We start from the raw sequence: 25,137 nt of genomic DNA on the forward strand, positions 1-25,137 counted from the left end.
TACATTAGAACAATATACATACATGTAAGTACTTAACTTTTCAATAAAAACTAACTATGTATATGAACTCTAATAAGTATAATTAAGTATAATGACATATGCGTGTCTCTGAATGGCATTTTTTTGTATTTTTCCCTTGCTGCTTGTTACTGTACCTATAATATACCTTATTACGTTACATTAAGGTGCTTTGAAAATAGTGCATTGTCATCCTGGGTCAGCTAATTTTCTAATGAAAGAAAAAAGGATTCGGTTTAACAATTGTTATGATTTCTAGATAACCTTCAGGCTATGTAATGAGGGTCTTTGATATGTAGAACAATTGAAATAGTAGCAGAGAAATATTTAAATGCTAATTTATACATTTAACCCATTAATCTCTCACTGCTGGGCAAGGGTTTAGTCCCAAGTTGTGGGAGAGGTTAGACCTTGAGTGCACCACGATGGCCAAGTGCAGGTTGGAGACTTATTCGAAACTCTATATCTTCTGTCTTCAAAGCTTTCGACTATTTTCAAAACATAATAAATATAATACATAATACTAGACAAAAATCTCTTCCCGTAATATGGCAGTGGCTTAAGATCACCACACCATACAAATGCAGGTTAAGGGCATGCATTTTTACAAAAACTTTATCTTAAATTACATTTAACAGTTTGAAGTCATCAGAACGGTCTTGTAATTTAAAAAATCTGTCGATGGTTGAATTTCAACATTTTTCTTTATTGTTCATTTTCCTACCATTTCCGAAAAGCAAACAGTCCGTTTTAATAATGTCAACAATTTCGTTTCCAAAGGGATTTAACTTATAATTTTAGTCAATTAGAATATGTATTTAAACAATTAATAGAAACTTTTCAGTTTACCTTCAAAGTATACGAAGTTATATTCAAACAGTATTAGTTTCTATTGAAACTTGATACCTATATCAATATTGGTTAACTTTGCTTCTGTTCACATACACATTGAGTTAATAGCTTAGATATTATAATATTGAGGTGAAATTATTGTTCCGTGCAAGGACGAATTGTATAGCTGCAATATTATAGACAAGAAAAGGAAATTTGGTCGTTTCTAACTTATATTACCCATAGATTCTGTCCAATGTAAAATGATTTCTCGGGGTAAAAAGTATCCCATGTGTTAATCAAGGTAAAGCTTTCATTAAAATCCGTCTAGTAATTTTTTTGTCAGAGTAACAAACTTAAATACACAAGTCAATCATCACAAACTTTCGCATTTATAATATTAGTAGGATATTTCTTATAATAGCCCGGACTTTAGTGAGGTGATCGGTAAATAGCAATAGACTCGCCCCCTATTACATGGGACTTGTATTATGTATGTATGAGTTAATAAATCTGTCTGTTTCATATCCGTATACAATAAGTAATGATATTTCCTAGTGAACTAGGATTTCCTATATGACCTATCTTAGGTTACTATAAAAGGTTCTTGACCTTACAATTGAACTCTTTATGTTAGTTGAATGAGGAATTATTACTTTCTTGTTACTTCCAGAACAGTAAGAGGACATCCGATTTAGGTAGAGTTTAGATCCTACATATAATATATTATATCCACAGAAGTTAATTTAACCCAATGCAGTCACGCTGCTGCTGTAGAAAAGATTATATTTCAAAAACTTAAAGTTGCCCTGTTTGTAAGACTGTCTTGGCAGGTAAACCCCGTAAAATATTGCCAGAGACCGACTACTACGGAGGAAACCCCAGGGTTTATACCATGCAGTATTGCTAGTGATAAAACCGAAAATAGTTGTCTGCCATCCTTTCACAGTTAAACAGCTGAAAAAATGTAGATAAAATTCTACAGAGTAATTCTAATAAGTTAATAATATAAAAGCAATTAATTATATCACGCGCTAAGATATAAGATCTCCAAAAAAACCAAAGTCTGACATAAAGTACGTAGCTGTACTTTAAATCTACTACTACTAAATAAATTAAGTTCTGGTTGTGCAAACCTCAGTCTGCGAGATCATTACATCACATGTTACATCAGAGCTGGACCTCACGCGTGTTCAAGGTCTTGTGTTGCGAATACCTGACATAAGTAATTTAAAGCCTTTAATGCCAAAATATTGACTAATTACAATACTTCTTGTTGCAGTTTTTATGAAAATTTCCGTCTAAATAAACCTTGTACTCACTCACTGAAGAAGGGGTCTTGAGATCCCCACGCTGGCCATCTGTGGTTCACATAGTACTATTAAAGCACACGATAGCCAACTGGGAGCTGTAGAGTAGTAATAAAGTACATCTCGTTAAGGGATTACAATAAGATATAGTTACATTTAAAAAAAAATGCTCATTAATTATTCATATAAAAAATATGTTTTATTTTTCATAGACTTACGCTACAATAGAACTAACAACCGTGGACGAATATGAGTCTTGAGAACAATATGCACAGATTAAAGTGTTTAGACACGGCAACGAGAAAAAAACTACTTAAATTATTGTACAGTCACAGGCAATAATGTGTATAAAAACTTCAAATACTAACATGAACTGGACTGATTACTGTTCAAATTCTGGGCACGTGTCTCCTTCCGGAAAGGGTTGGTGTTGGGCCTTGAGCCTACCAAACTAACATACCTAATACATGCAAACTTTTTGATAACAGTTTAAAGAACTTTTAGGTAAGCAATGTTTTGCCACGATGACCAATATCCAAATAGGCAAAAGAAAGAAATAGGAACTAATAGGAAGATAAATACATAGTAAACTTTTGAAAAGTGGTGTATTGCCAAAAATTTTAACTCTACTTGCATATGAAGTGAATGCTACACATTTTAACTCGAGACTATACTTATGTGACGCCTATTATGTAACACAATAGCAGATAAAAAAACGCTTGAACTTTTTGCCTATTGTCCTCATATGTTTATCCACGTGTTTTGTAAAAAATACTATTCAATTACGAGTACCTCTTTAATGATTGAAGGTATCCGGGTGGAGGTAAAAAATGTACGACTTTGGTTAAATTTGTGCAAAAACTATGTGGGACGAAATAAGAACAAGAAGTGGGGCGAAATGGGAACAGAGCAGTGTTTTGTACAAATGATTTTAGGGACGAAAAAGTGTCGTTTTGGACGAGAGAGTAGCGTTAAGATATCTTCGACATGCCTAAGAGCATGCCATGGCATGGCTTTCTTTGTATGCGCTTGCATTTAGGGATAATGAGAGGTCCCTGTTCCATGCAGACGCCGATAATTAATAGGCCTGGCCTTAGATGTAAGTAATTGCAGACTCCTAGGCCCAAGATTTATCTATCTGAGTTTAATACCATGATACCAGGGTGAAGGCCAAAATCCCAGACTGTTAACAGATTACAAAGGCAAAAGATAAGAAGTATACAAGGCCGGGACAAGGGGCCCTGATAATATTCTTATTAAAAACTACTTTAGTATGTTAGGGAATCTCAATATAATTATTGTTAAAGAAATCATAGCAAATGTCAACAGAAACCAATATATTACTTACATAAATCATGATTTATTGCCATAGAACTTTGAACCTTATGTTAGTAGCATAAAGTACATATTGTAACGGAGACTCCTTATCAGATAACACAACCGAGCCCTGTTACGGATATCAAATGAATGATGACCGGTGACTGATTGATGGTGACCGATGGGGTCATACACGTGATCTTAGAACAATACCACCTTATTTTGAGTAAAAGAGTAAGTTGCCCAACGATTTGTGGGTTAAGCAAACTTTGGTTGGGTTAGATATGGATGGGTGGCCGCTTAGTGATATTAGTCCTGTTCCCGTGCTTCAGACGGCACGTAAAAAGTCGATCTCTGCTGTTGTTAAATAAGATAAAAATCGTTGCCTGGCTTTGCAGGTGACTTGAACAACTTTGACAGTAGGTTGATCATTAGCCATACGATAAAATATAAGGAAAATGGGGAAAATATTGTGATTTTTTGTTATTCATGGAAGATTAGAATTAGTTTAGCTCATCATAACTTTTAAACTCTCGCGTTGCATGTTTAATGTATAATAGAATACGGGAATTAACGCGAACACGCATTTTACCTTAAAATGCCTAACGTTTCGGCGCAGGTTGCACTCGCCGTGGTCCCAGGCTGGGTGGAGTCAGTCAGCCTGGGACCAAACGTGTTCTACTTACTTAACTTAAACGTGTTCGCGTTAATTCCCGTATTCTATTATACATTAGTTTAGCTCATTCTCAAAAAGTAAGTTTTGTAGAACCCACGACGTGTATTTACTGAGTGAGAATTGAAGCCGTAGCACCTGAACGAAGAGGTAGACATTTTAAACACTGCGCTTAGGACGTAAAATATAACGTATTTACTATATAAAATAGGTCATAAAAACAAAACTGCTATAACTAGATCTAAACAGGTTGAAACTGAATGTTACATCTCCTTACGTAATAATCACATGACGGACTCTTACTAAACCTGTTCACGAAATATCGTAGTTCTTAGTAAAATTCACTTATATGAAGTTACGAGCGTACCTACACGCATAATGTTCAGTACCAGCAAATTTTGTGTGTCTGAAATTCTGAATAAAACAACAAGTTACTTCCAAAATTATCAGTTAACTAGATTCTGCCAGCGACTTTGTCCACATGAAAAGAGTTATTGAGGTAAAAAATATCCTGTGTTTTAAACTGTATATCAAATTTAAAAAACCCGTTTAATAGTTTTTCGTGAAAGAGTAATCATCTTAAGTCCATCTGCGATAAAATATTAATTTATTTAATCGGATGGTGAAGGAAAGGCCTTGTAAAAATGTAAAGTCTCTAGCCCCTACTTGCCCAGCCCAGCCTGGATGACTCAAGGCCTATCCTCTCCTCGTTTTGGGAAGAGAAACATCCAAATTTATTTATACTAAATTTATTCTTAACGATATAGTTTATAACTCTTCCAAAGTTCAGTAAAAAACTTTTAAAATTAACTTCTATACTATTTATTAAGTAAATCATGGGCAAGCAAATAAATTACATAAACAGATAAAATTATTTTCATTTGAAACAATTTAATGACGTATAGTTTTTTGACTTCCTAGACAAATACTAGAATATCTTTACGTAATTAATATGCTAATAAATTCAATCTAATTAATTATTATGCAGTCGTCTCATTTTGCGAAAATGTAATTTCCGCAAAAGAGGCTTCGGAACGGGAGCGGGAAATTAACGCTCCCCTCCCATCCCGCGCTAGACGCACCGGGCGTCGCAGGCGCCGGGACGATCTCCGGCCCCCGTGACGCGGACCTGTGGGCGGCGGAGGCGGAACGCTCCGTCGCCTGAACAGGGAACAGGTCCGAGAGGTGGGGGTGTGCTGTGTGTTCCTGGCATACCCCCTTGAAGTGGAGAGCTAGGGGGGGCAATATTCATGCCCGCCCCCGCTCGAAGGTGGGCCCGCATCCAAAGCGGGCCGTCACCGGCTAGGACGCGGAGTATCCAATCGGAGGTACCGCGTCCTGGCCACTTTATGGTGACAGTTGAAGGAACACCGTCAGGTTTTTAGTCGGTATGCCCAAATTTAAAAGCCGGAACGCCTAGCCGGCGGGAGAGCCCGACAGACCCCCGCTACCTCCCTGGAGCGGGACATGCAGTAATGCATTTTCCTGACGAAAAAAAAAAAAAAAAAAAAAAAAAAAAAAAAAAAAAATGCAAACGACTCTTGCAATTCAAAGGTGAGGATATTGTGAGTCTCAGGTTTGATTCTCAATCTGCATATATAAAACCAGTACCGGAATTGAATGAGTGACAGATTTTAAACAGTCTCAAATACATCTTATCAATTATGTATTTTGAAGTTAATAGGCACGTGACTGCCTCTGTGGTGCGGTCGGTTGTGTATCCGACTGCTGATCTCTAGGCCTTGGGTTTGATTACTAGGTAGGGCAAAGTGCCAATTGGTCTTTTTTAAATTTTCAATAGTAAGTAGTTCGGAGTGTGGTTTACGTATAACACTAGGCTCGCCCTGTATTAGGTACATGAGACTAACATAAACGGCGAGACGAGAGTGGCTACTGTATATGTATATAATACCTCTGCCTGCACTTTGAATTATTACAAACGTGATGTTATTAAAAAAACATTTCAAAAGCAAAAGGGACCCTATTTTAAATCCTTGTGATACCTATATCATAAAATATGTATGATAGCTTTGGAATAAATCCTCTTAAAGCAAAGCGTAAAAGCTTCTGAGAATGTACAATGGGTCTTACGTTGCCAGGATGTTGCCAGGTGCTGCGCGACATCATGCGTAAATTTTCGGTACCGTGCGTTTCAGTGCGTTACTTGTACATTATACAATTTATAAATATTTTCTTTCTTGCTTTTCTTCCGTATTGGTGACAACTGCACAATAATCTGTTAAGTGATTTTTGATTTTATCGCGAACATGTGTTTTATGTAATTTCATAAATGTCTACGATTTTACGACTACAGCTATTAATTGAATCTTTAATTTAATGCTATGTATGCTATTTACTGTGTTAATTATTAGTATTTATACATAGTATTGATCAGCATATAAGTATTATTTATATACTAGAGTTTTGAAAATAGAAACACTTTTAAAATGTACTTAGTTAGTTCATCGCAAACTCCGAATAGTAAGTCATCCGATTTTTTTTTACTTTTGTGTTGTTATTTCACATTTAAAAGAGGAAAAATAGTAGTCCACCACGCTGACCAAGTGCGGGACTTTGCATGTCTTCAAGAAATATGTTAAAGAACTTTTAGGTATGCAAGGTTCGATCACGATATTTGAAGTATTAACCAAACTGCAATAATAATCAAACCTCAGCCCACTTTTTTTCAAAAAACTTCTGAGTGAAACGACCGCAGTTAAACCGGCTTGACAAAACAGGAAATAAACAAACATACACTACATATAGCAAGTATACCACGTTATGTGTACAAGAGAGTATAATGTGGGTCAATAGACCTGCACACTCAGCACTCTTTGTCATATTAGTATACTAGAGGCCACCAGCGCCAGTGACGTCCGCGTGAAAACCCCTTCCCGTGTAAATCCCGATCCCTCGGGAGCTCCGGGATAAAAAGTAGCATTTGTGTTATTCTGGGTCTTCAGCTACCTACATAAAATTAGGAATACACTAACAAAAATTGTTTTATAAATGAAAAAATTATTGAAAATCTAAATCCGGGAGAAGACCCTTGCCCATCAGTGGGACAGTAAAGGGTTTTAATTTACTTGTGTCGTTGATTAATAAACATCATTAAAGAAAGCGCTAGGTAACTCTAGTCTTTAACTCAACCGGTAATCGAACCAGTTAAAAAGGAAACCATTTCCTTTAGCATTACACTTACAAATTACTGACAGTTGTAGTATAAGATACTTGCGTTTAAAAGATAAAACGTTTAGCTTAGTTTAAGAAAGTACATTGGGGTAAAAAACACGGGTACTATAATAGTCCGACAGCTTTGTGGAGAGTACCTGTATAACGAGGAGGCGCCCGTAGCCAGTTGCGCTCACCGGTCGGTAAACGATCTGTGGGTTAAGCAAACCTTGGCGCAGTCATTCTATAGATGGGTGACCGCATAGTGGTATTTGAACAGGGCGTCTCCGTGCTTTGGAGGGCACGTAAAAAGTCGGTCCTTGCTGTTATCTACTAAGATAACAGTCGTTAAGCCATGTCAAAGGCCTTTGGGCGGCTTGAACACCTTTGACACTAGGTTGACCACTAACCATACGATAAGAAGAAACGTTCTTCTTCTGCACTACTCGTTAGTAGTTTAGAGTATGTCTTAGTAATACATAATATCACGTCTGTTACAGCTGAAGAAGTAAACAGATGTATATGAAAAACACTCAAGTTTCGCCATTGTCAATGATAGTCCCATATAATAGGGGGCGAGCCTAACAATTTGAACTCCCGACTACTATTGAGAAACATTCTAATATAAATTAATAAATACCAATCACACATTGGCCGATCTGGGAATCGAACCCAAGTCCTCTTGCACAGCTGTCCACTAAATGTAATTATACTTATTAGATTATCTACTTATTTCATAATTAATTACAGACCTGCAAGAGATAATAATATATCTAATACCTAAGTAAGGTAATTTTCAAGTAAATTGGAAGTAATTTGACTGTGGTTTCCAACGTCCTGAATGTTTCGTAATAATAATCCCTTCACTTTCTTAAATATTTTAAACTAGCTGACCCGCGCAACTTCGCTTGCGTCCAATAAAAGAGAATGGGTGAATTTTTTCCCCGTTTTTGTAACATTTATTACTGGTACTTCGCTCCTTTTGATCGTAGCGTGATGATATATAGTCTAAGTCCTTTCTCGGGTATCAAAATATCTCCATACCAAATTTCATGCAAATTGGGTCAGTAGTTTAGGCGTGATTAAGTAGCAGACAGACAGACAGACAGACAGACAGACAGACAGACAGACAGACAGACAGACAGACAGACAGACAGACAGAGTTACTTTCGCATTTATAATATTAGTATGGATATAACGTTACACAAGCTAAGAGCTAGACTTTATTTTTTACCGTAATTTGTATAAAAAAATGGAAATCTCATAAAAAAAAATAGTCATTTTTGGAGATTATTGCGATATACCAGAAAACCATAAAACGGATCGCATACAGATCTTGGTCTTTATAATATGTAACACTAGCTGACACGCGCAACTTCGCTTGCGTCACCTAAGAGAATGAGTCAAAATTTTCCCCGTTTTTGTAACATGTTTCGTTGCTACTCCGTTCCTAATGACCGTAGCGTGATGTTATATAGCCTATAGCCTTCCTCGATAAATGGGCTATCTAAAGAATTTTTCAAATCGGAACCGTAGTTCCTGAGATTAGCGCGGTCAAACAAACAAACAAACAAACAAACAAACAAACAATCAATCAAACAAACAAACAAACAAACTCTTCAGCTTTATTATATTAGTATAGATTACGCTATGAATTATAGGAGTAGAGCTACAACGAAAAATATTATGAAAACGGGTGTACTAAGGTCCAAACGGACGAAGTCGCGGGCGGGGGCTAGTAATAAGAAAAACAAACGTGGTGTTATTACAATTATTATTATTAACAACACGTGGACATTATAGAGACGTAACTGCGGTAATATTCATGTATCACTGGAACTAAACTAATTACTACCTAACAATATAATTGTAGAATTATAAAGAACTGAGATTATATGCTATACACCAGTAAATAGTAGTAAATACATATAACTTCTGTATTGTGTATTTATTTACGCTAATATCGATATTAACGATGTATATAAAAAATCCCCTTTATATACCTAAACGTCACGTAAATCCGTCGTCCAATAGTAAATACATAATATCAAGTCTTCTTTCCTATAGGGGTAGGCAGAGCCAGTGAACGCCATTTGCAACGATCCTTAAAAACTTCCCTTGCCTTATTCACATTTTATTGTGTCTACCTTACATGTGTAGTAGATTCTGTTAGTGTAAGGTGGTACTACATAAATCTAATATATAAAATTCTCGCGTCACAGTTTTCGTTTCTCATGAAACTTTGTGAGCATATTGAGTAGGTCTGAGAATCGGCCAACATCTATTTTTCATGACCCTAAGTGACACATTTTTTTTTATTTTTATGGCAAAACAACGTTTGCCGGGTCAACTAGTAAATTATAAAAAAATGCCTACTTAATTAAAAGTCTCGCAGTTCCGTATAAGATTGGTTATTAAAACACATTCACTCATCAATTATACTGAATGATATCGTTTATGAAACGACCTCAATCTCACAGACATTATAATTAACAAATGCCTTTCTAATTGTTTTCATATTAGGCAACACACGAAATAGTTCCTTTAACACTGCTTATCAACAGTTTGCGTAGCACTAAGGTAAGTTGTCTGCCTCCGTGGCGTAGTGGTTTAGGTCGCCACGCCGAAACCACTGCAACGGGAGGTCGTGGGTTCGATTCCCACACGGGACAATTATTTGTGCGATCCACAAATAATTGTTTCGGGTCTGGTTGTGCTTTGTGTCCGTTGTTTGTATGTTTGTAAAAGTCCCCGCGACACAAGAGCAATTCTTAGTGCGGGAGTTGTCTTTTAAAAAAAAAAAAAAAAAATCAAGGTAAGACTAAGGTAAAAGTAAGACAATTTTCTTTTACTATCAACTCAGTTATCAAGTACTTATTCAGTAATCTTACATGGAAAACTAACCAACCCTTTATTAACATCAATTCAGAATGATTTCCTAAATGTCAAAGAGTACATGCAAAGGCGATACCATAAAAATAACGGTACAAAATCTAATATATAAAATTATCGCGTCACAGTTTTCGTTGCCATACTCCTCCAAAAAGGCTTGAATTTTGTGAGCATATTGAGTAGGTCTGAGAATCGGCCAACATCTATTTTTCATACCCCTAGGCACATGGCACTTTTTTTTATTTAGGTATATGGCATCACAACGTTTGCCGGGTCAGCTAGTATTACATAGAAAACTAACCAGCCAGCCCTTTATTAACATCAATGGAATCAGTTCCTAAATGTCAAATAGGTACTCGATGCAAAGGCAACAATAGAAATCACGGTACGAAATTAGTATACATTTCGTAATCGTCTTCACAATGTTCTAAGTCTAGTCTGTTGAGCCCCATTCCAAGGTTTTCACAGAAAACTTATGAAACTACTAGCGGACTGGCCTGACTTCTTTCAGGTATAGTACAATTTTGATCCCATTGATCCCATACAAAACTTGTCCCGACAGTTATAAACAGGCAAAAAAATACCCAGTTTAGTTGTTCATAAGTTATGCGAGTACGTACATTTCGGCAAGTCATATCATATATATTTATATGTATAGATATCCAATAATTAAAAAAATACTCATTTTCAAAATGAATATTTAATTAGAAAGAGCATAAAACAGTATGTTCTTTGGTTGTCAAGACACCAAAAAAGGGGCCCTTTCTTTGTTTAACATTTTAACAATTCATATTATGTCATTTAAACTAGCACAAATTGTAAGGAAATGTATGTAAATTTATACTAGTAGTAGTCTACTAGGTAACGTAATGTGTTCCAGTAAAACAACGAACGATATGCTAAGTATTTTATAATATTATATACTACCAGCTATGCCTAGCAGATTCGTTGCCGTTTATAATGATTACTCCGCTGCTGACAGTCTTAGCGGGATGATAAATAGCGCATAAAATTTCTTATGAATCTGGCTATTATACAAAAAAATATTTTTTCAAATACAATTATTAGTTTAGGAGATATGCGCCTTCAAACAAACATACCAAAACTATCTTCAATGCTAAGTAGTTTTGGGACATAAAAATAAAAAACCGATTGGCTGAATCGTTGAAGGACTTCTCTGTTTTGATCAAAAGACATATAATTTGGGGTGATTTAGTAACAAAAAATTAATATAGGGTATAGTTTTTATGTAGCCGAGACTAACCGATAAATGTGAACGACTGGCCCCCGGTTTCTGAGTCAATAGCGTTTTTTTTATATGAGTTTTAACGCTATTGAATAGATAAACTACCGCTAAATGTACTGAGGAACCGGGGGTTAATGTCGAATTCTTTCAAAGGAATAATGTTGGCGACCTGTATGACTTTGGCGGTCTGCCTTTGAAACTCCTATCAACAACAAAGACTCTATTAGCTAAGGATTCAAGTAACTATGTATCAATGTTAGTGAAATTGAACATTAGTCATTCGTTCACACTTTTCCCTTATTCGTCCTACTTAGATAATATAACCTTGTCTTTGTTTCACACATCAATAGGTACTATTTGCATCCTTTTCACTTTTATTTAGCACCTTTCTCTTGATCAATTTAATGGTAAATTCATTGTATTTAATTTGTTAGCTAGGTCGACTAGATAATGGAGAATGTTACCTAATTTTGATTTTTAGCACTCCATATTCTCGTTTAAAAATAAAAAATACTGGTGAAAGAATTACTTCGATACGTCAATTAGTTTTCGATTTATAAGTAAAACAAGTTGTAACCGCACGACGCTAGCTCTCGGTGACGGTGTGACGTCACTCTACACTTGCTCAGTCTGGCTCACACAGTCCGCTTGAGGTCGCGCGCTCGGTGCGTTGAAATTATTCCTAAATACTTTTAAAAATGTTCAATTCAAATACTAGGAAAACATATGTTGTGCCTAAATGTAATTTAATATTATGTACGTAAGTACATAAGTAATAATAAATAACTTCATCTTATAATGAAACAATTTCTAACCGGATTGATCGCCAGTTTATTGATTTTACTGTGGCAGGAAAAATGTAAAATCGATAAGTATACTATTATTTCGGTTAAAAACTGTTTCATTATAATATGCAGTGATCGTAAATATTTTTCTAACATTATTACTTATTATACCTATGTATAATATACTAGAAGCCGCCCACGACTTCGTCCGCATTGAAACCCTTCCCGCGTAAATCCCGATCCTTCGAGAACTCGAGGATAAAAAGTAGTCTATGTGTTATTCTGGGTCTTCAGGTATATATAAAATTTCATCGTAATCGGTTCTGTCAAATTTGCGTGAAAGAGTAACAAACATCCATACATACTTACATACCTACATACCTACATACTTACACACATACATACATACATACATACATATACAAACATACGTACATACATACCTACATACCTACATACTTACATACATACATACATATACAAACATACGTACATACATACATACATACGTACGTACATACACACATACATACGTAAATACATACATACAATGACATATATGTATGTCATTGTATGTATTACTTATGTACTTATGTATGTACATATATACATTCTCACAAACTTTCAAATTTATAATATTAAGTAGGATTTCGGAAGCAACAAAACCTCTATTTGTTTCACAAATAATTCGGAACCATTATTCCATTTATTTTAGGTACATTATCCGATTGCCCTTTTTAAAATCCTTTATCCATTTTATTAATCGAATAGTATTTACTATTATTATAAGTTATTTTATACATAAGCGGACGAAAACACAACAAAATACTACGCAAACTATTACACCTACAACAACGATTGGCGACTTAATACTAAGCGGGACGCGGCCCGCGCGGCGCGGTAAAGTAGTATGACGTCACAGCCGCTCACGCGGCTGTTAGCGGGACTCGATATTTTTCGAAACTTTGAATGCTTATAAAATCAAAACTATTTGGTATTTTTGACTAAAACAAAAACTAGTTTATATGTATACATACAGGCTATACTGTGTCAAAATTTCAAGCGATTTGGCATACCTAGTAACATTCTCCATTATGTAGGTTATGTTACGAACACAATGAAATTGTGACTGTTTCTGTGCAGTTCGAGCATAAGTTTAAATAACTAACCTATCTCTAAAATCAAGGAATCAAATCTTCGTTAAAGGATTTTTTTTGGAGTGATCTCAGTAGCATGCAACTATGATTTTGGTAACATTCTATTATATCTCTATGTCCCTATAACATCTATTATAAGACAGTAGGTTTCTTTGTATTTTACAATCACTCCCATTACGTTCCATACCTTAGTACGATTTTTACACACCTATGTGAAAAACTCAATAGCATTCCATCCGCCTATATAATTAGATTTTTTACATATTCTTTAATTTCTTGTATACAATGTACATCTTACTAATATTATAAATGCAAGTTTGTGAGAATGTATGTATGGATGTTTGTTACTCTTTCACGCAAATATGAAATTTGGTATATAGGTAGCTGAAGACCCAGAATAGTATATAGGCTTTTAACCCCGGAGTTCCCGAGGGATCGGGATTTACACGGGAAGGGTTTCCACGCGGACGAAGTCGCGGGCGGCCCTTAGTATGTTAATAATTTTCATATGTAGTGCAGTACAAAATAAGTTACAATTGAACTCTCTTTACCTTCAGACGTGGCTTGTTTACAAAACATCCACGTTTTGTTCAACACTGACCCGCTGTACAATGACATTGCTGATTGGTCTCTGAATTTGAACCATGTACCTAGTTCTTAACTACAAAGCAATCATTACTTTGTTTGTGACTATGTTAAATTATACCTTAACTGTACATACGGGTATCAAAACCTATATTGATTTTTTGTAGTTTTCGGCTATCATAGATGTCAGGACAATGTATGAAAATTGTACCAGATTTTATGTCAATAAAATATTTTTGATTTGATTTAGTCAAATATAATGATACTCAAGCCTGTCAAAATCAAACATCAAAAAGGTGGTAGTAACCGTAGGTAGCTATCCTCGTAAGAGTCTGCTGCCGATAATACTATTTTCATTATAATGTTTGAATTTGACTAGATTGTAATATTATGTGTGTATACGGTGACAACAGAGGTGCATAAGATATACATACATGTGCACTCTCATATTTCCGTTTATGTAAATAGTCTTAGGTGTTAAGGGTACGAGCTACCCTTGATATTTACAGAAATTGAAAAAAATACGGCTCGAATTTGAAATTGATGGACGATCTATATTGTGTACTAGCTGACCCGCGCAACTTCGCTTGCGTCACATAAGAGAGAATGGGTCAAATTTTTCCCCGTTTTTGTAACATTTTTTACTGGTACTCTGCTTCTACTGGTCGTAGCGCGATGATATATAGCCTATAACCTTCCTCGATAAATGGGCTATCTAACACTGAAAGAATTTTTCAAATCGGACCAGTAGTTCCTAAGATTAGCGCGTTCAAACAAACAAACAAACTCTTCAGCTTTATAATATTAGTATAGATATGTATGTTTCTGACTTTTGGTTACTAAAATACTAATTTAGTTTTCTTTTCTTTTCAGATGTACTCTGCACAATAACAAATAGTAAGTGTTAGAGAAGAAGATATCAAAATCATCAACATGACGGAAAGGACGTATGTGTCTCCATTTTTAAGACAGGTATGTAAAGTTACAATATACATATAAAGAAATGTAATTAATCCAATTTTAATGACTTTCTCGGTAAAACAATGATGTTGAACGCGATTGCTACATAGAGGTCTCAGGTTCGAATACCGAACCGAGTCAGAAATCAAATTCTCAGCTTCCTCGTGGAAGTAAGGTCCCTCATTGTCGTGCATTGGACATAATGTAAAGTCATTAAACTAGCTCTTAATAGTTTACGGGTTGTTTTGGTTTGCCAAGTAGTAGGAGTTAGGGAATAAGGTAAGTATATCAGAGTGCCTTTGTATTGTGCACAAAATGGTAATCTAAACAAGCTCTTACGTATCTGGCTAGCTCAAATTCTCTGCTACAGCTGCATAACATCATCAGTTAGTTATACATTATTGTTCAACTGAAACCAGGAACTGCTCTCAATTTGCCTGCCTTTACTGACCTTCATGACCTGTTCCAGCTGCTGGCAGTGAGCGGCGTGGTGATGTACATGATCGGTACTGGCGCCAACATCGCCTTCCCCGGGGTCCTGCTGCAGCAGCTCCGGGAACCTGACTCCGTGCTGCGGCTGACCGCTGAACATGAATCTTGGATAGGTATGTATACTGTCTTAACTTCTGATCTAGTCTTCAATAGTAGACTTCTTCGCGTTAATGTCACCTATTTTCTTTACTATAATTTAATCCGGTTGAATGTGAAGTGAATATTTTTCAAAATGATGCATCGTCATAATAATCTCCGTCAATTATTAACTAACTTCAAAAAGAAGGACTGTTTCCAATTCATCTATATTTTCTTAAGTCAGTCACTTCAAAAGTTTTAATTGTTGGTGCTTACTGCGTGGTCCCAAATTGGATCCAGATGGTCAAATAGCTTTTGAAATATTCTTAAAAATGCGAAACTTTGTAAACATTGACGCTAATAATCTAAGTATATGGTATTTTTTTTCGCATTGCTGATACTTTATATCATAAAATAATAGCAGTCAACCTAGACCTAAAATTTGATCTTGAAAACGATTGGTATTTTAATAACTGACTATATCACAATAAATAAATTTCAAAAACCGTACAGTTCATTTGTTTTAAGTGGAAAACAATATTTCCATGATAATAAAACTACGCAATAGTCTCAGTTTCCTAATATTAAAAAAACTTTATCATCACGTACCTACATATTTTTTACTAATTCGACTTGAGGACCTAGAGTATTTCTTTGAAGTACACGTTATTATTGTTATAGTTAAGTCTTTAATTTTTTACATATTATTACATTGTAATGTTGCTTCGATTTGTTCATAGTTTTAGTGGTAGTTTCATAACTAATTTAAATTACCCAACAATAATAAGCCAGGTAGGGGATGTGGAGTCACGTTCACGCAATTGAAGCCTCGAGTCAAAAGACATAAGCTGCGTACAGAAAAAGGGTTTATTTTAAAGAATATTGAACTATAAGAGGCATATATAAAACAAGTCGCACATTGCAAGAAAAAGCAATCAAGCAAAAAATGAGAACAATAATGATATATTGCTTTTATTTCTTCTATTTTAGATTAGTTTCGATATTATTAACAAAGAACGCACTTAAATTTTTACCCTTCTTGTTAATCTGGAAAGATCTGCTGAAGCTTGTTAATCTTATCTCCATTTTTTAAGGACATGAGTTGCCTAGGTAACAAGCAATCTTATATTAACCCCTATATACATATCTATAGATACAACATCAGCAACATTCATTAAACTACCAAGTAGTATCTTATGTAAGTTCCAAGCTTTGTCATGTGACTTTGGGTCACGAGGAGCTTCCAACATACATCTATATAGTAAGATGAATCTGTGCATCGTTCCTTTCTAAAATCTGAAGGCTATGCATTGTTAGGTACTATTCAATTCTAAGTATTATACATCGTGGCTTATTATTATAATGCGAATTACTATGGTACAGATAGTGCTTATTATAGGTACGTAAATAATTACGAAGCTCTACATATAAGCATCCAATATTATATTTCCTGAAAAAAAATACTAACCCTCTTATTCATAAAGGTATATGAAGTTATGAAAGCCTTATAAAGAGTTTTGTTTCTTTCACTCCTTAGCGAAATGAAAAAGAGAAAACATATTATAGTAGTTGTTTAACTAAAATAGGTTTATAGTGTCTTTATGAATAAGAGGATAAGAATGTAGGTTGGTAACTGTAATGAGCAGGTAAGGTAAAATCCGTCACACTAGTTCCGTTGAATTGTCTAGTGATTGGATAAATAACTAACACTACTTTATCCTAGGTTTCTCATGTTTGGACAATTGTATTACATATTTACAGATTTCCTCTTATTACAAAGTGTAGGCTTTTTATTTTCATCGGCACGTGTAACGGATGTAGTAAAATCGTTGCCATTGATTGAAGTATTAAAAATTGAGGAAAACCATAAACTACGATAAGTAAGTACATTACATAGTTTGCCAATTTTATGTTTGATGGAATAATTTAACCTTACACAAATATTTGAATATTTGTGTAAGGTTAAGTGTTTTCAACTCTTTCTCGAAATTATTTGTAATGCTCGCGAGACCAAACGACTAGAACATAAGGACTCTAAAAATCTATTCCAAGGAAGAAATAAAAAATATATATCGTATATTCCCATAGTCTACCCTCTCCTTGACTAGGTAGACAGTGTTACAACTTATAAAAATAATCACCACTCTTAGCTCACCCGGGGAAATGGCCCCTGAAACCAGTACCATATGAATAGAAATGAAAATATAATTATTAGGTATATATTAAGAAACATGTCACAGAGGCTTACAGAGCAAAAACAATATCTTATAATATCCTCTTTAAAACCCTCAAAAGGTCGCAAAAACCACTTATTATTGACATTCGCATCGTCTTTACATAACCGAGCGATGTATTATGGCAATAACTACGTTACGCAATGTTCGACATCTATTGACGGCTCAGCACGTGACTTTGCGACACTTGCAGGAAGTGAAAGGACTGTGTATTCTAACTATGTAATGCGCTCGTAGTTATAGTTGTATTACACTGTAAGAAAGTAATTGATAGGTATTTTAGATGACTTATTTCAGCCCGAGGCCGGAGCTCTAAAATCTAGTTTAGTTAGGTCCAGTTTGGCCTCTTCTGGATAAATATCAGATGGATTTTTTACAGTACTTTTTTTACATTTACTTTATCTAGCAGATTGGTTACCTGACTCTTATTCATAAATTGTGAAACTGGCCCTAAGACTTATAAACAATTTAAAATTCTATATCATTTTTAGGGTTCCGTAACTGAATGGCTAAAAATCTGAACTCTTATACGTCATGTCTGCCTGTCCGTCCGTATGTGACCGCCATTTCTTAGATATTTTAAAAACTTACATTGACTAACAAAATGTTATTTTTATATTACACTTCAGATGCATCTACATATCGATCACATAAATTTCAATTGAACTAGTTAGTTAGTACTTTACTACTTAGTTTTTCTAATTCGTTCACTATCTACTATAACCCAAATAAACAACAAAAACACTAAATTCTGCACTATCAGCTTTTTATGTATGCAGAACTCCTACATACATAAAAAGTTAATTATTTAAACTACTGTGTATTTTTTCCTTTTTAATTTATATTTAGTTTAAATTAAACAATATTATTTATTTATATATTTTTACGCGTAAATATTCTTGTGTAAATGAAAAATATATAGCTGGTCAATAGAAGATAAACTACTATGTCACCAATGATTACCCAGAGTATAGAATATGGAAAACACGTAATACCCATAAAATTAATTTAACCCATTAATGGGAGGGGTTAGGGCTTGAGTCCACCACGCTGGCCAAGTGCGGGTTGGGGATTAAATTCAAAAAAATAAAGTACCTGACCATTTGTCTTGGTCGACTTCTGTCCCACTGGAGTGAGGGAATAAAGAGTGTGCCTGAGTATTGTGCATACACTTGGTCATTATAAACATAATTTAACAGCTAACTAGTTTCTATGAATAATAGAATACGGGAATTAACGCGAACACGCATTTTACCTTAAAATGCCTAACGTTTCGGCGCAGGTTGCACTCGCCGTGGTCGCAGGCTGATTTTAAGGTAAAATGCGTGTTCGCGTTAATTCCTGTATTCTATTATACATTAAACATGCAACGCAGGAGTTTAAAAGTTATAGTTTCTATGAAACTGGCCAGAGAACTCAATATGCAAACTTGTCATGAAAAGAAACTCATAGCTTTGCTCGATAGTTGTATCTTGGTAAAGAGAAAATTTAAGATGCATTCTGTAACTTAGTCCTTGCATATTGCAAATCCTTGAATTAGGCAGTTTACTCACGATCTCCTCAAGATGTGTAGTTAATTGCCATTTATATTAGCTATGCTGACTCCGTAGATATTGCCAATCTTGTATTGAAACTACTCAGTTTGTACTATGTTACATATTATTTTGTCTGGACACGTAGGGATGACTGAGATAGAGTGACCACCCGGTTTCTGAAGTACATTTAGCGGTAGTTTATCGATTCAATAGCATAAAGTCATATAAAAAAAATGCTATGGAATAGATAAACTACCGCTAAATATACTCAGAAACCGGGGTGAGTAATTTATAGGTATTACGAGGAACTTATTATTATAAGTGCATAACTCATGATTATTTTGAATATTTACCTAATATATGTAAAAGATACAACGTCATACATAGTGACGTTTGGCGTATGTTGACGTATGTTCACATCCCTTCATCCACGTCAACGGGGTGAAACTCCCCTGATTACATGAAATAACTGTTATTTACCCCGCTACTTGTAATACACGCGTCATGACAATTCTACTTGTGTTTACAATTAACTTAAATCATTACCCTTATGAGACCAGTTCGCGTCTGCTATTTAAAAATGCTCTTTATCTTTATTGTACTATCTTGTAATGTACACATAGAGTACTGAAATACTGCTTTTGACAAAAAAAATACAAAACGTATAACTCTGGATAATCAGTGAAAGAAATAACTTTTTGGCTTAGGATTTAGATCTATAACATCTGTAAATTTAACTAAAATGAATAGCTCGTAGCAAATGGTTCTTACTTGCCTGAAAACAAACCAAGTTATTATGTACAGAGTATGGCTTTAAGATTTGCAAGCCCCTAATCAATTGAGCCGTTTCAATATTGTGGGTCAAAACGCTTAACATTTGATCGCGTATCAATTGCTGAGCAAGTGACCTATTTAATACGAGTAGTTTACTGTTTTGGGATCAGGCGCCGGCGCCTAGTCGTTATTGTAAAGTAGTTGAGTGGTATAAGTATTTACCTCCCACACAAGTTTATGGGGGTTGATAACCGGAGACACCAGTTATCTTTTGAAACCATATGTATATTAGCTTGCTTTAACTACGAAGTAAAACATTGTAATAAATAGGAATGGCATGTCTTTTTAAGAATTTAGGGTAATTTGAAATTACTATTTTGGCTCTAAGGTTTAATTCTTCTTTGATTCTTAAAGAAGATTTTCATAGACTTTATAAAATGTTATGGGAAGATCGCGGAAAACATTCCTTTGTGTGTCCGCAATCTTAGCATGTGACATTTTTTATGTGGCTGTCTATCAGGACCCAGACGTAACTCTTAGTCTAGTAAAATGTTATCAGGCCTTCCAATTTTTGTTAAAATATCTTCAGCAGAATTCCGAAGACTAATAACTGAGTGTGAAGACTAATAAATGATACCCATACAGACATAGCTCCCCATTCCACAATTAAACACCCCTGTGAATCACAACATGGCGCCTACAAACATATAATAGCAAAACACAAAAATAGCAAATAACCGCCTGATACCAATTGTAAAACAATTGTTGAAAAGGGACTTTGATATCTCCAATAAAATCAATATGGAAGAAAATATCAATAATTCAGACCCACGGTCACATTCATAGAACAAATTATTATTGTAAAAAGATATTAATTTATATCGAGCTAAAAATACACACCCCATGACTTCGGCTTTGATTGAAAAGTCAATATAATAAACCTTTATTATCGTTTGATAAACTGGCAGTCGTTTTATTAGTCTGATAGGCACGTACCTCCTCCCAGAATGAGGGAGGGGTCTTCAGTATATACTCAAAAGCGTGTCTTAGAAAACTCTAAGATATGCAATGTTTGTGATCATTATTTCTTACACTTGAACTTTGAAAGGTTAAGTTAAGGAAAGTTAATCTATTACTGCTATAACAATGTTTTCGTAAGTAACTGTCCCACTGCTGGGTAAGAGTCTTCCCGGAAATTTGGGAGAGACTAGGTAATAGGCAGCAGTAAAAAATATTTCAAAAACGGGGAAAATTATATCTTATGTGACGCAAGCGAAGTTGCGCGGGTCAGCTAGTCATGTATATTTAACAAAAAACTACCAGAAGTAAATTTCGATATAAGGTGTTAACTGTAGTCTCAAATCTCGTGAGAAACCGTATACTATAATTACGATATTCTAAACCTACCATTTAGCGAGTTCTCAAGATAATTGCCGAGATGTATCTCTTCTCAGCGCGTTAATTTCGACACTTAGCCATTAGATGAAGTATCATTGACATGCCATCGAGATACTTTCGAAAAACCTTGGTAGATCACATGACTATTGTGAATCTAATGCAATGAGTATCGAGCCTTTGTGTTAACGCAATAGCTACGTACTGCAGTTTTACACACGTTTAAAGTCCGACTAGCAGTCTCACCGAAGGGTACCGTGTTATAACCCAAGTAACTAGGTTGTGAAGGTCCGATAGACAGTTGCTCCATGTAAAATACTGGTATTCAGCTGCATCCGGTAGGACTCCACCATAGTTGGAAGAAAGGCTAGGCTAATTGGCTCCGCTCCTTTATGTGTTAGCATGATATTAAATTATGTAAGTTATTATTATTAGTTTCTAGCCTTCCTCTATGTGGCTATCAATTTAAAAATAATATTTATTCAATTCTGACTAGTAGTTCCAGAGATTTTGTAATAAATATGTTTAGATAACTTACACGCTAACATTTAAATTAAAACTTAATAGAACTTGTGCTACGGTAGTGGTAGTGGCAACCAAGCAAGGCGGATTCGCAAGTTCAAACAAAAATCTCTAGCTTTATTTTGTTAGTATAGATATTATGGTCGAGATCATTATTAAATTAGGCAGTAATATAAATAAATGAGGCCAAAAATCAACCTTTTGCTGAAGCACGTGATTCTGTGAACTTGAACAAACTGATGCAAGGTCAAGGAGATCACACAGATTTAGATATTCATACTCATTATACTCAAATAAATATATTAAGATTATGTGGCAAAGGCTGTAAAAAAATTAAGTGCTTTTTGTCGAAATTGATATGGGTTTTAATAATGCATCATCTTATTGAGTATTATTTTTTCTGTAACAGTCATACAATGAAACTTTTATTGTTACAAAAAATATATTTTGTTTACTCCAAAATGCGCATCCTAGTGCCTCTTGGTAGTAATTGCTGCTCAATTGAGAAACATTTTTTATCTTAATAAGGGATTGTTTTTTACCTAATATGGGAGAGTTGCCATTTTTAAAGAAAAAAAGAAATTTCACTACTTAGTCCAATCTACGACCATTATTAACATAGGGCTATTCTATCTATTCCAGCTTCAATCCTGGGCCTGGCACTGATCAGCGGCATCGTGGTGGCGCCCTTCAGTCTGCAGAAGCTGGGCAGGAAGCTGACCAACCAGCTCAGCTCGTTGCCAGCCCTCGGTGGATGGGCTCTCCTGGCTACAGCTAAGGGACCTACGGCATTGCTTATTAGCCGATCTTTACAGGTGACTAAGAGTTTCTGATTCATTTAAATATACTTACTATTTATTTACCCTCGCTGCTGTAGTCCGAACGGTAGTGTATACAGCGGTTGTCTATGGAGTCTCGGGATCGAATCCCGGTCTGCTGTAAATTTATATAAATTTTGTTGGAACATTTCTAGTAGTCCAGAGTTTGGTTAGGTATAAGATGTTTGATAAAAGAGTTCCATCCTATTGTGTGGTACAATTATTTTTTTTCCGCAACAAAACTTATACATGCTTTCGCATTCGTTACAAAACTAACCTTAGTCTGTCTAGATCGTGATGTTTATTCCACAAGGCTATCGCTGTTTATACTTGGCCTCATTTCTACGTTTAATGAAGAACCCATGACAAATAATATTGATTATTAGACTTGCGAATATATTTCCAATATAATTTAGTATACAATCAAGGCGCTCAATTGATGCCAATAAGTTCACATCGATATAACAACAAATTGACCGCAAGCAAAGTTCCCTGCTCATAAACATTTGATATTATTGTATTTATCGAGTCTTGTGATCGATTGTAATCGTTTTGTTTACAATACTTCTATATATTACTTGTAGAATAAATTGTACTTAACTTTTTATAAAACATCATCTTATAAGAAAATAACAGTCGTTGACTTTGGGCGACTACTTGTTGCTATTTATTAAATTATAGGTAAAAATATGTCGCATTCAAACCTTCGTTTTTTATGGCGCAGATTCAACCGCTTTTCAACCTATAAAGGCACGGAAACAGCTTAACATCAGATAACTTTTGTAGTTTACTTACTTGCTCTTCTGATAGGCACTTTATCAAAATATAGATGCACTAGCACTTATTGAATTCTTGGTAGCTTCAGAAGTCTACTTATAACTATTAGAGTGTTATTAATATAGTCTATAGAGGTAACTAATATTTGTTATTACGCTCTTTTCAGGGTTTCGGCATGGGTATCCAAGCAGCTGCAGCACCAGTCTCCATTGCGGAGTACTCATCACCTAAGAACCGCGGCGCATTCCTGGCCACCATCGCCTTCTCCTTCGCCACCGGCATGTTGATCGCACACGTCTTCGGCACCCTCCTGTACTGGAGGGCTGCAGCCCTCGCCTGCGGCAGCGTCTACGCACTGTCCCTACTCCTAGTCTCACTAACCCCAGAGACCCCACCGTACCTAGCTTCAAGAGGACGTAACGACCCTTGCAGAAAATCCTTCCGTTGGCTCCGGGGCTTCGACCACAACTCAGAGAAAGAACTAGAGATCCTCCTCAACAGCCAGAAGAAAGCTCCAGTAGGAAGAAAGGTGTCCAAATGCACAGCATACATGGACATTGCCAGGAAACCGGAGTTCTACAAACCGACTGTGATCATGATGTTCATGTTTATACTGTTTCAAGTGTCTGGGATGACCGTGGTACCTTCGTATACTGTTCCTATGATGGACGAAGTGAGCGGTGACACCAGTGCCATAGACCCTCGCGTCAGCATGCTCATGGTGGACGTGGTCAGGTTCGTGACGGCCGTCTTCTCCTGCTTCGTGGTCAACAAGCTCAACAGACGAACAGTACTCTTCATCGGAATAATTATCAGCGTCATATCCTTACTAGTAGCTGCAATGCTATTATACTTGAGAGACTTCGGCTACATCCCTGAAGCTTACCACTGGGCACCAATCATACCTACCATGGTATATATCTTCGGAAAGACGCTAGGCATCCTACCAATCCCCTGGGCTATAGCTGGCGAAGTATTTCCTCTGGAGTACAGAAGCTTGGGAAGTGGAATCTCTGGAATGTTTCTATCTGTCATGTTCTTTGTTGTCGTCAAAACGGCGCCATTTTCTTTCGAACAAATTGGAGTGAAAGGTACCTTCTGTGTCTATGCTGGGGCGATAGCGATTTGTGGAGTCTTCTTGTACTTCCTTCTGCCAGAGACGAAAGGAAAGACTTTATACGAGATCGAGTGCTACTTCAAGGGAGTGAAAGGTGACGATGGGCACGTGGAACTGCACGAAGGGGAGAAGATGTTGGAACTTGAGAAGGTGGAGTGTGGATGAAGAGGGACGGGAGACCACAGGATGTGATTTACTGCTTCGAAGCAGTTACTGTCTGGGAGAGGAGTAGATTATAACGTTCAGTGCCACCGCGCTGTGTTCCGATGAGTGGTGATGGCAGTTCAAATGGCAGCCGAGTGATGGGTACAAACTTATGAAGAGTACTTGATCGTCACATGTCTTGATGTCGACCAACGCAGGGGCACTGAAAGTATACTAGTTTGAAATATACATAGATCTGAATATGTTTTTGTTTTATTTGTATCCCGTAAAAAAACGTGAAAATAA

At 35.8% G+C, this 25,137-nt stretch overlaps 1 protein-coding gene across 1 annotated transcript in view; it reads left to right on the forward strand.

The window, feature by feature from the left end:
- Positions 1-25,094, forward strand: part of LOC142983828 (facilitated trehalose transporter Tret1-like) — a 33,596-nt gene extending 8,502 nt beyond the window's left edge. Inside the window, exons 2-5 of the mRNA XM_076130936.1 lie at positions 14,859-14,957; positions 15,415-15,550; positions 22,618-22,790; positions 23,737-25,094. Of these exons, the coding sequence (XP_075987051.1) occupies positions 14,919-14,957; positions 15,415-15,550; positions 22,618-22,790; positions 23,737-24,852 (1,464 nt within the window). The 5' untranslated portion in view covers positions 14,859-14,918 and the 3' untranslated portion in view covers positions 24,853-25,094. The remainder of the gene's footprint in view (positions 1-14,858; positions 14,958-15,414; positions 15,551-22,617; positions 22,791-23,736) is intronic.
- The last annotated feature ends 43 nt before the right edge of the window (positions 25,095-25,137 follow it).

This window comes from Anticarsia gemmatalis, chromosome 25, assembly GCF_050436995.1.
Source record: "Anticarsia gemmatalis isolate Benzon Research Colony breed Stoneville strain chromosome 25, ilAntGemm2 primary, whole genome shotgun sequence".
Classification (NCBI taxonomy): domain Eukaryota; kingdom Metazoa; phylum Arthropoda; class Insecta; order Lepidoptera; family Erebidae; genus Anticarsia; species Anticarsia gemmatalis.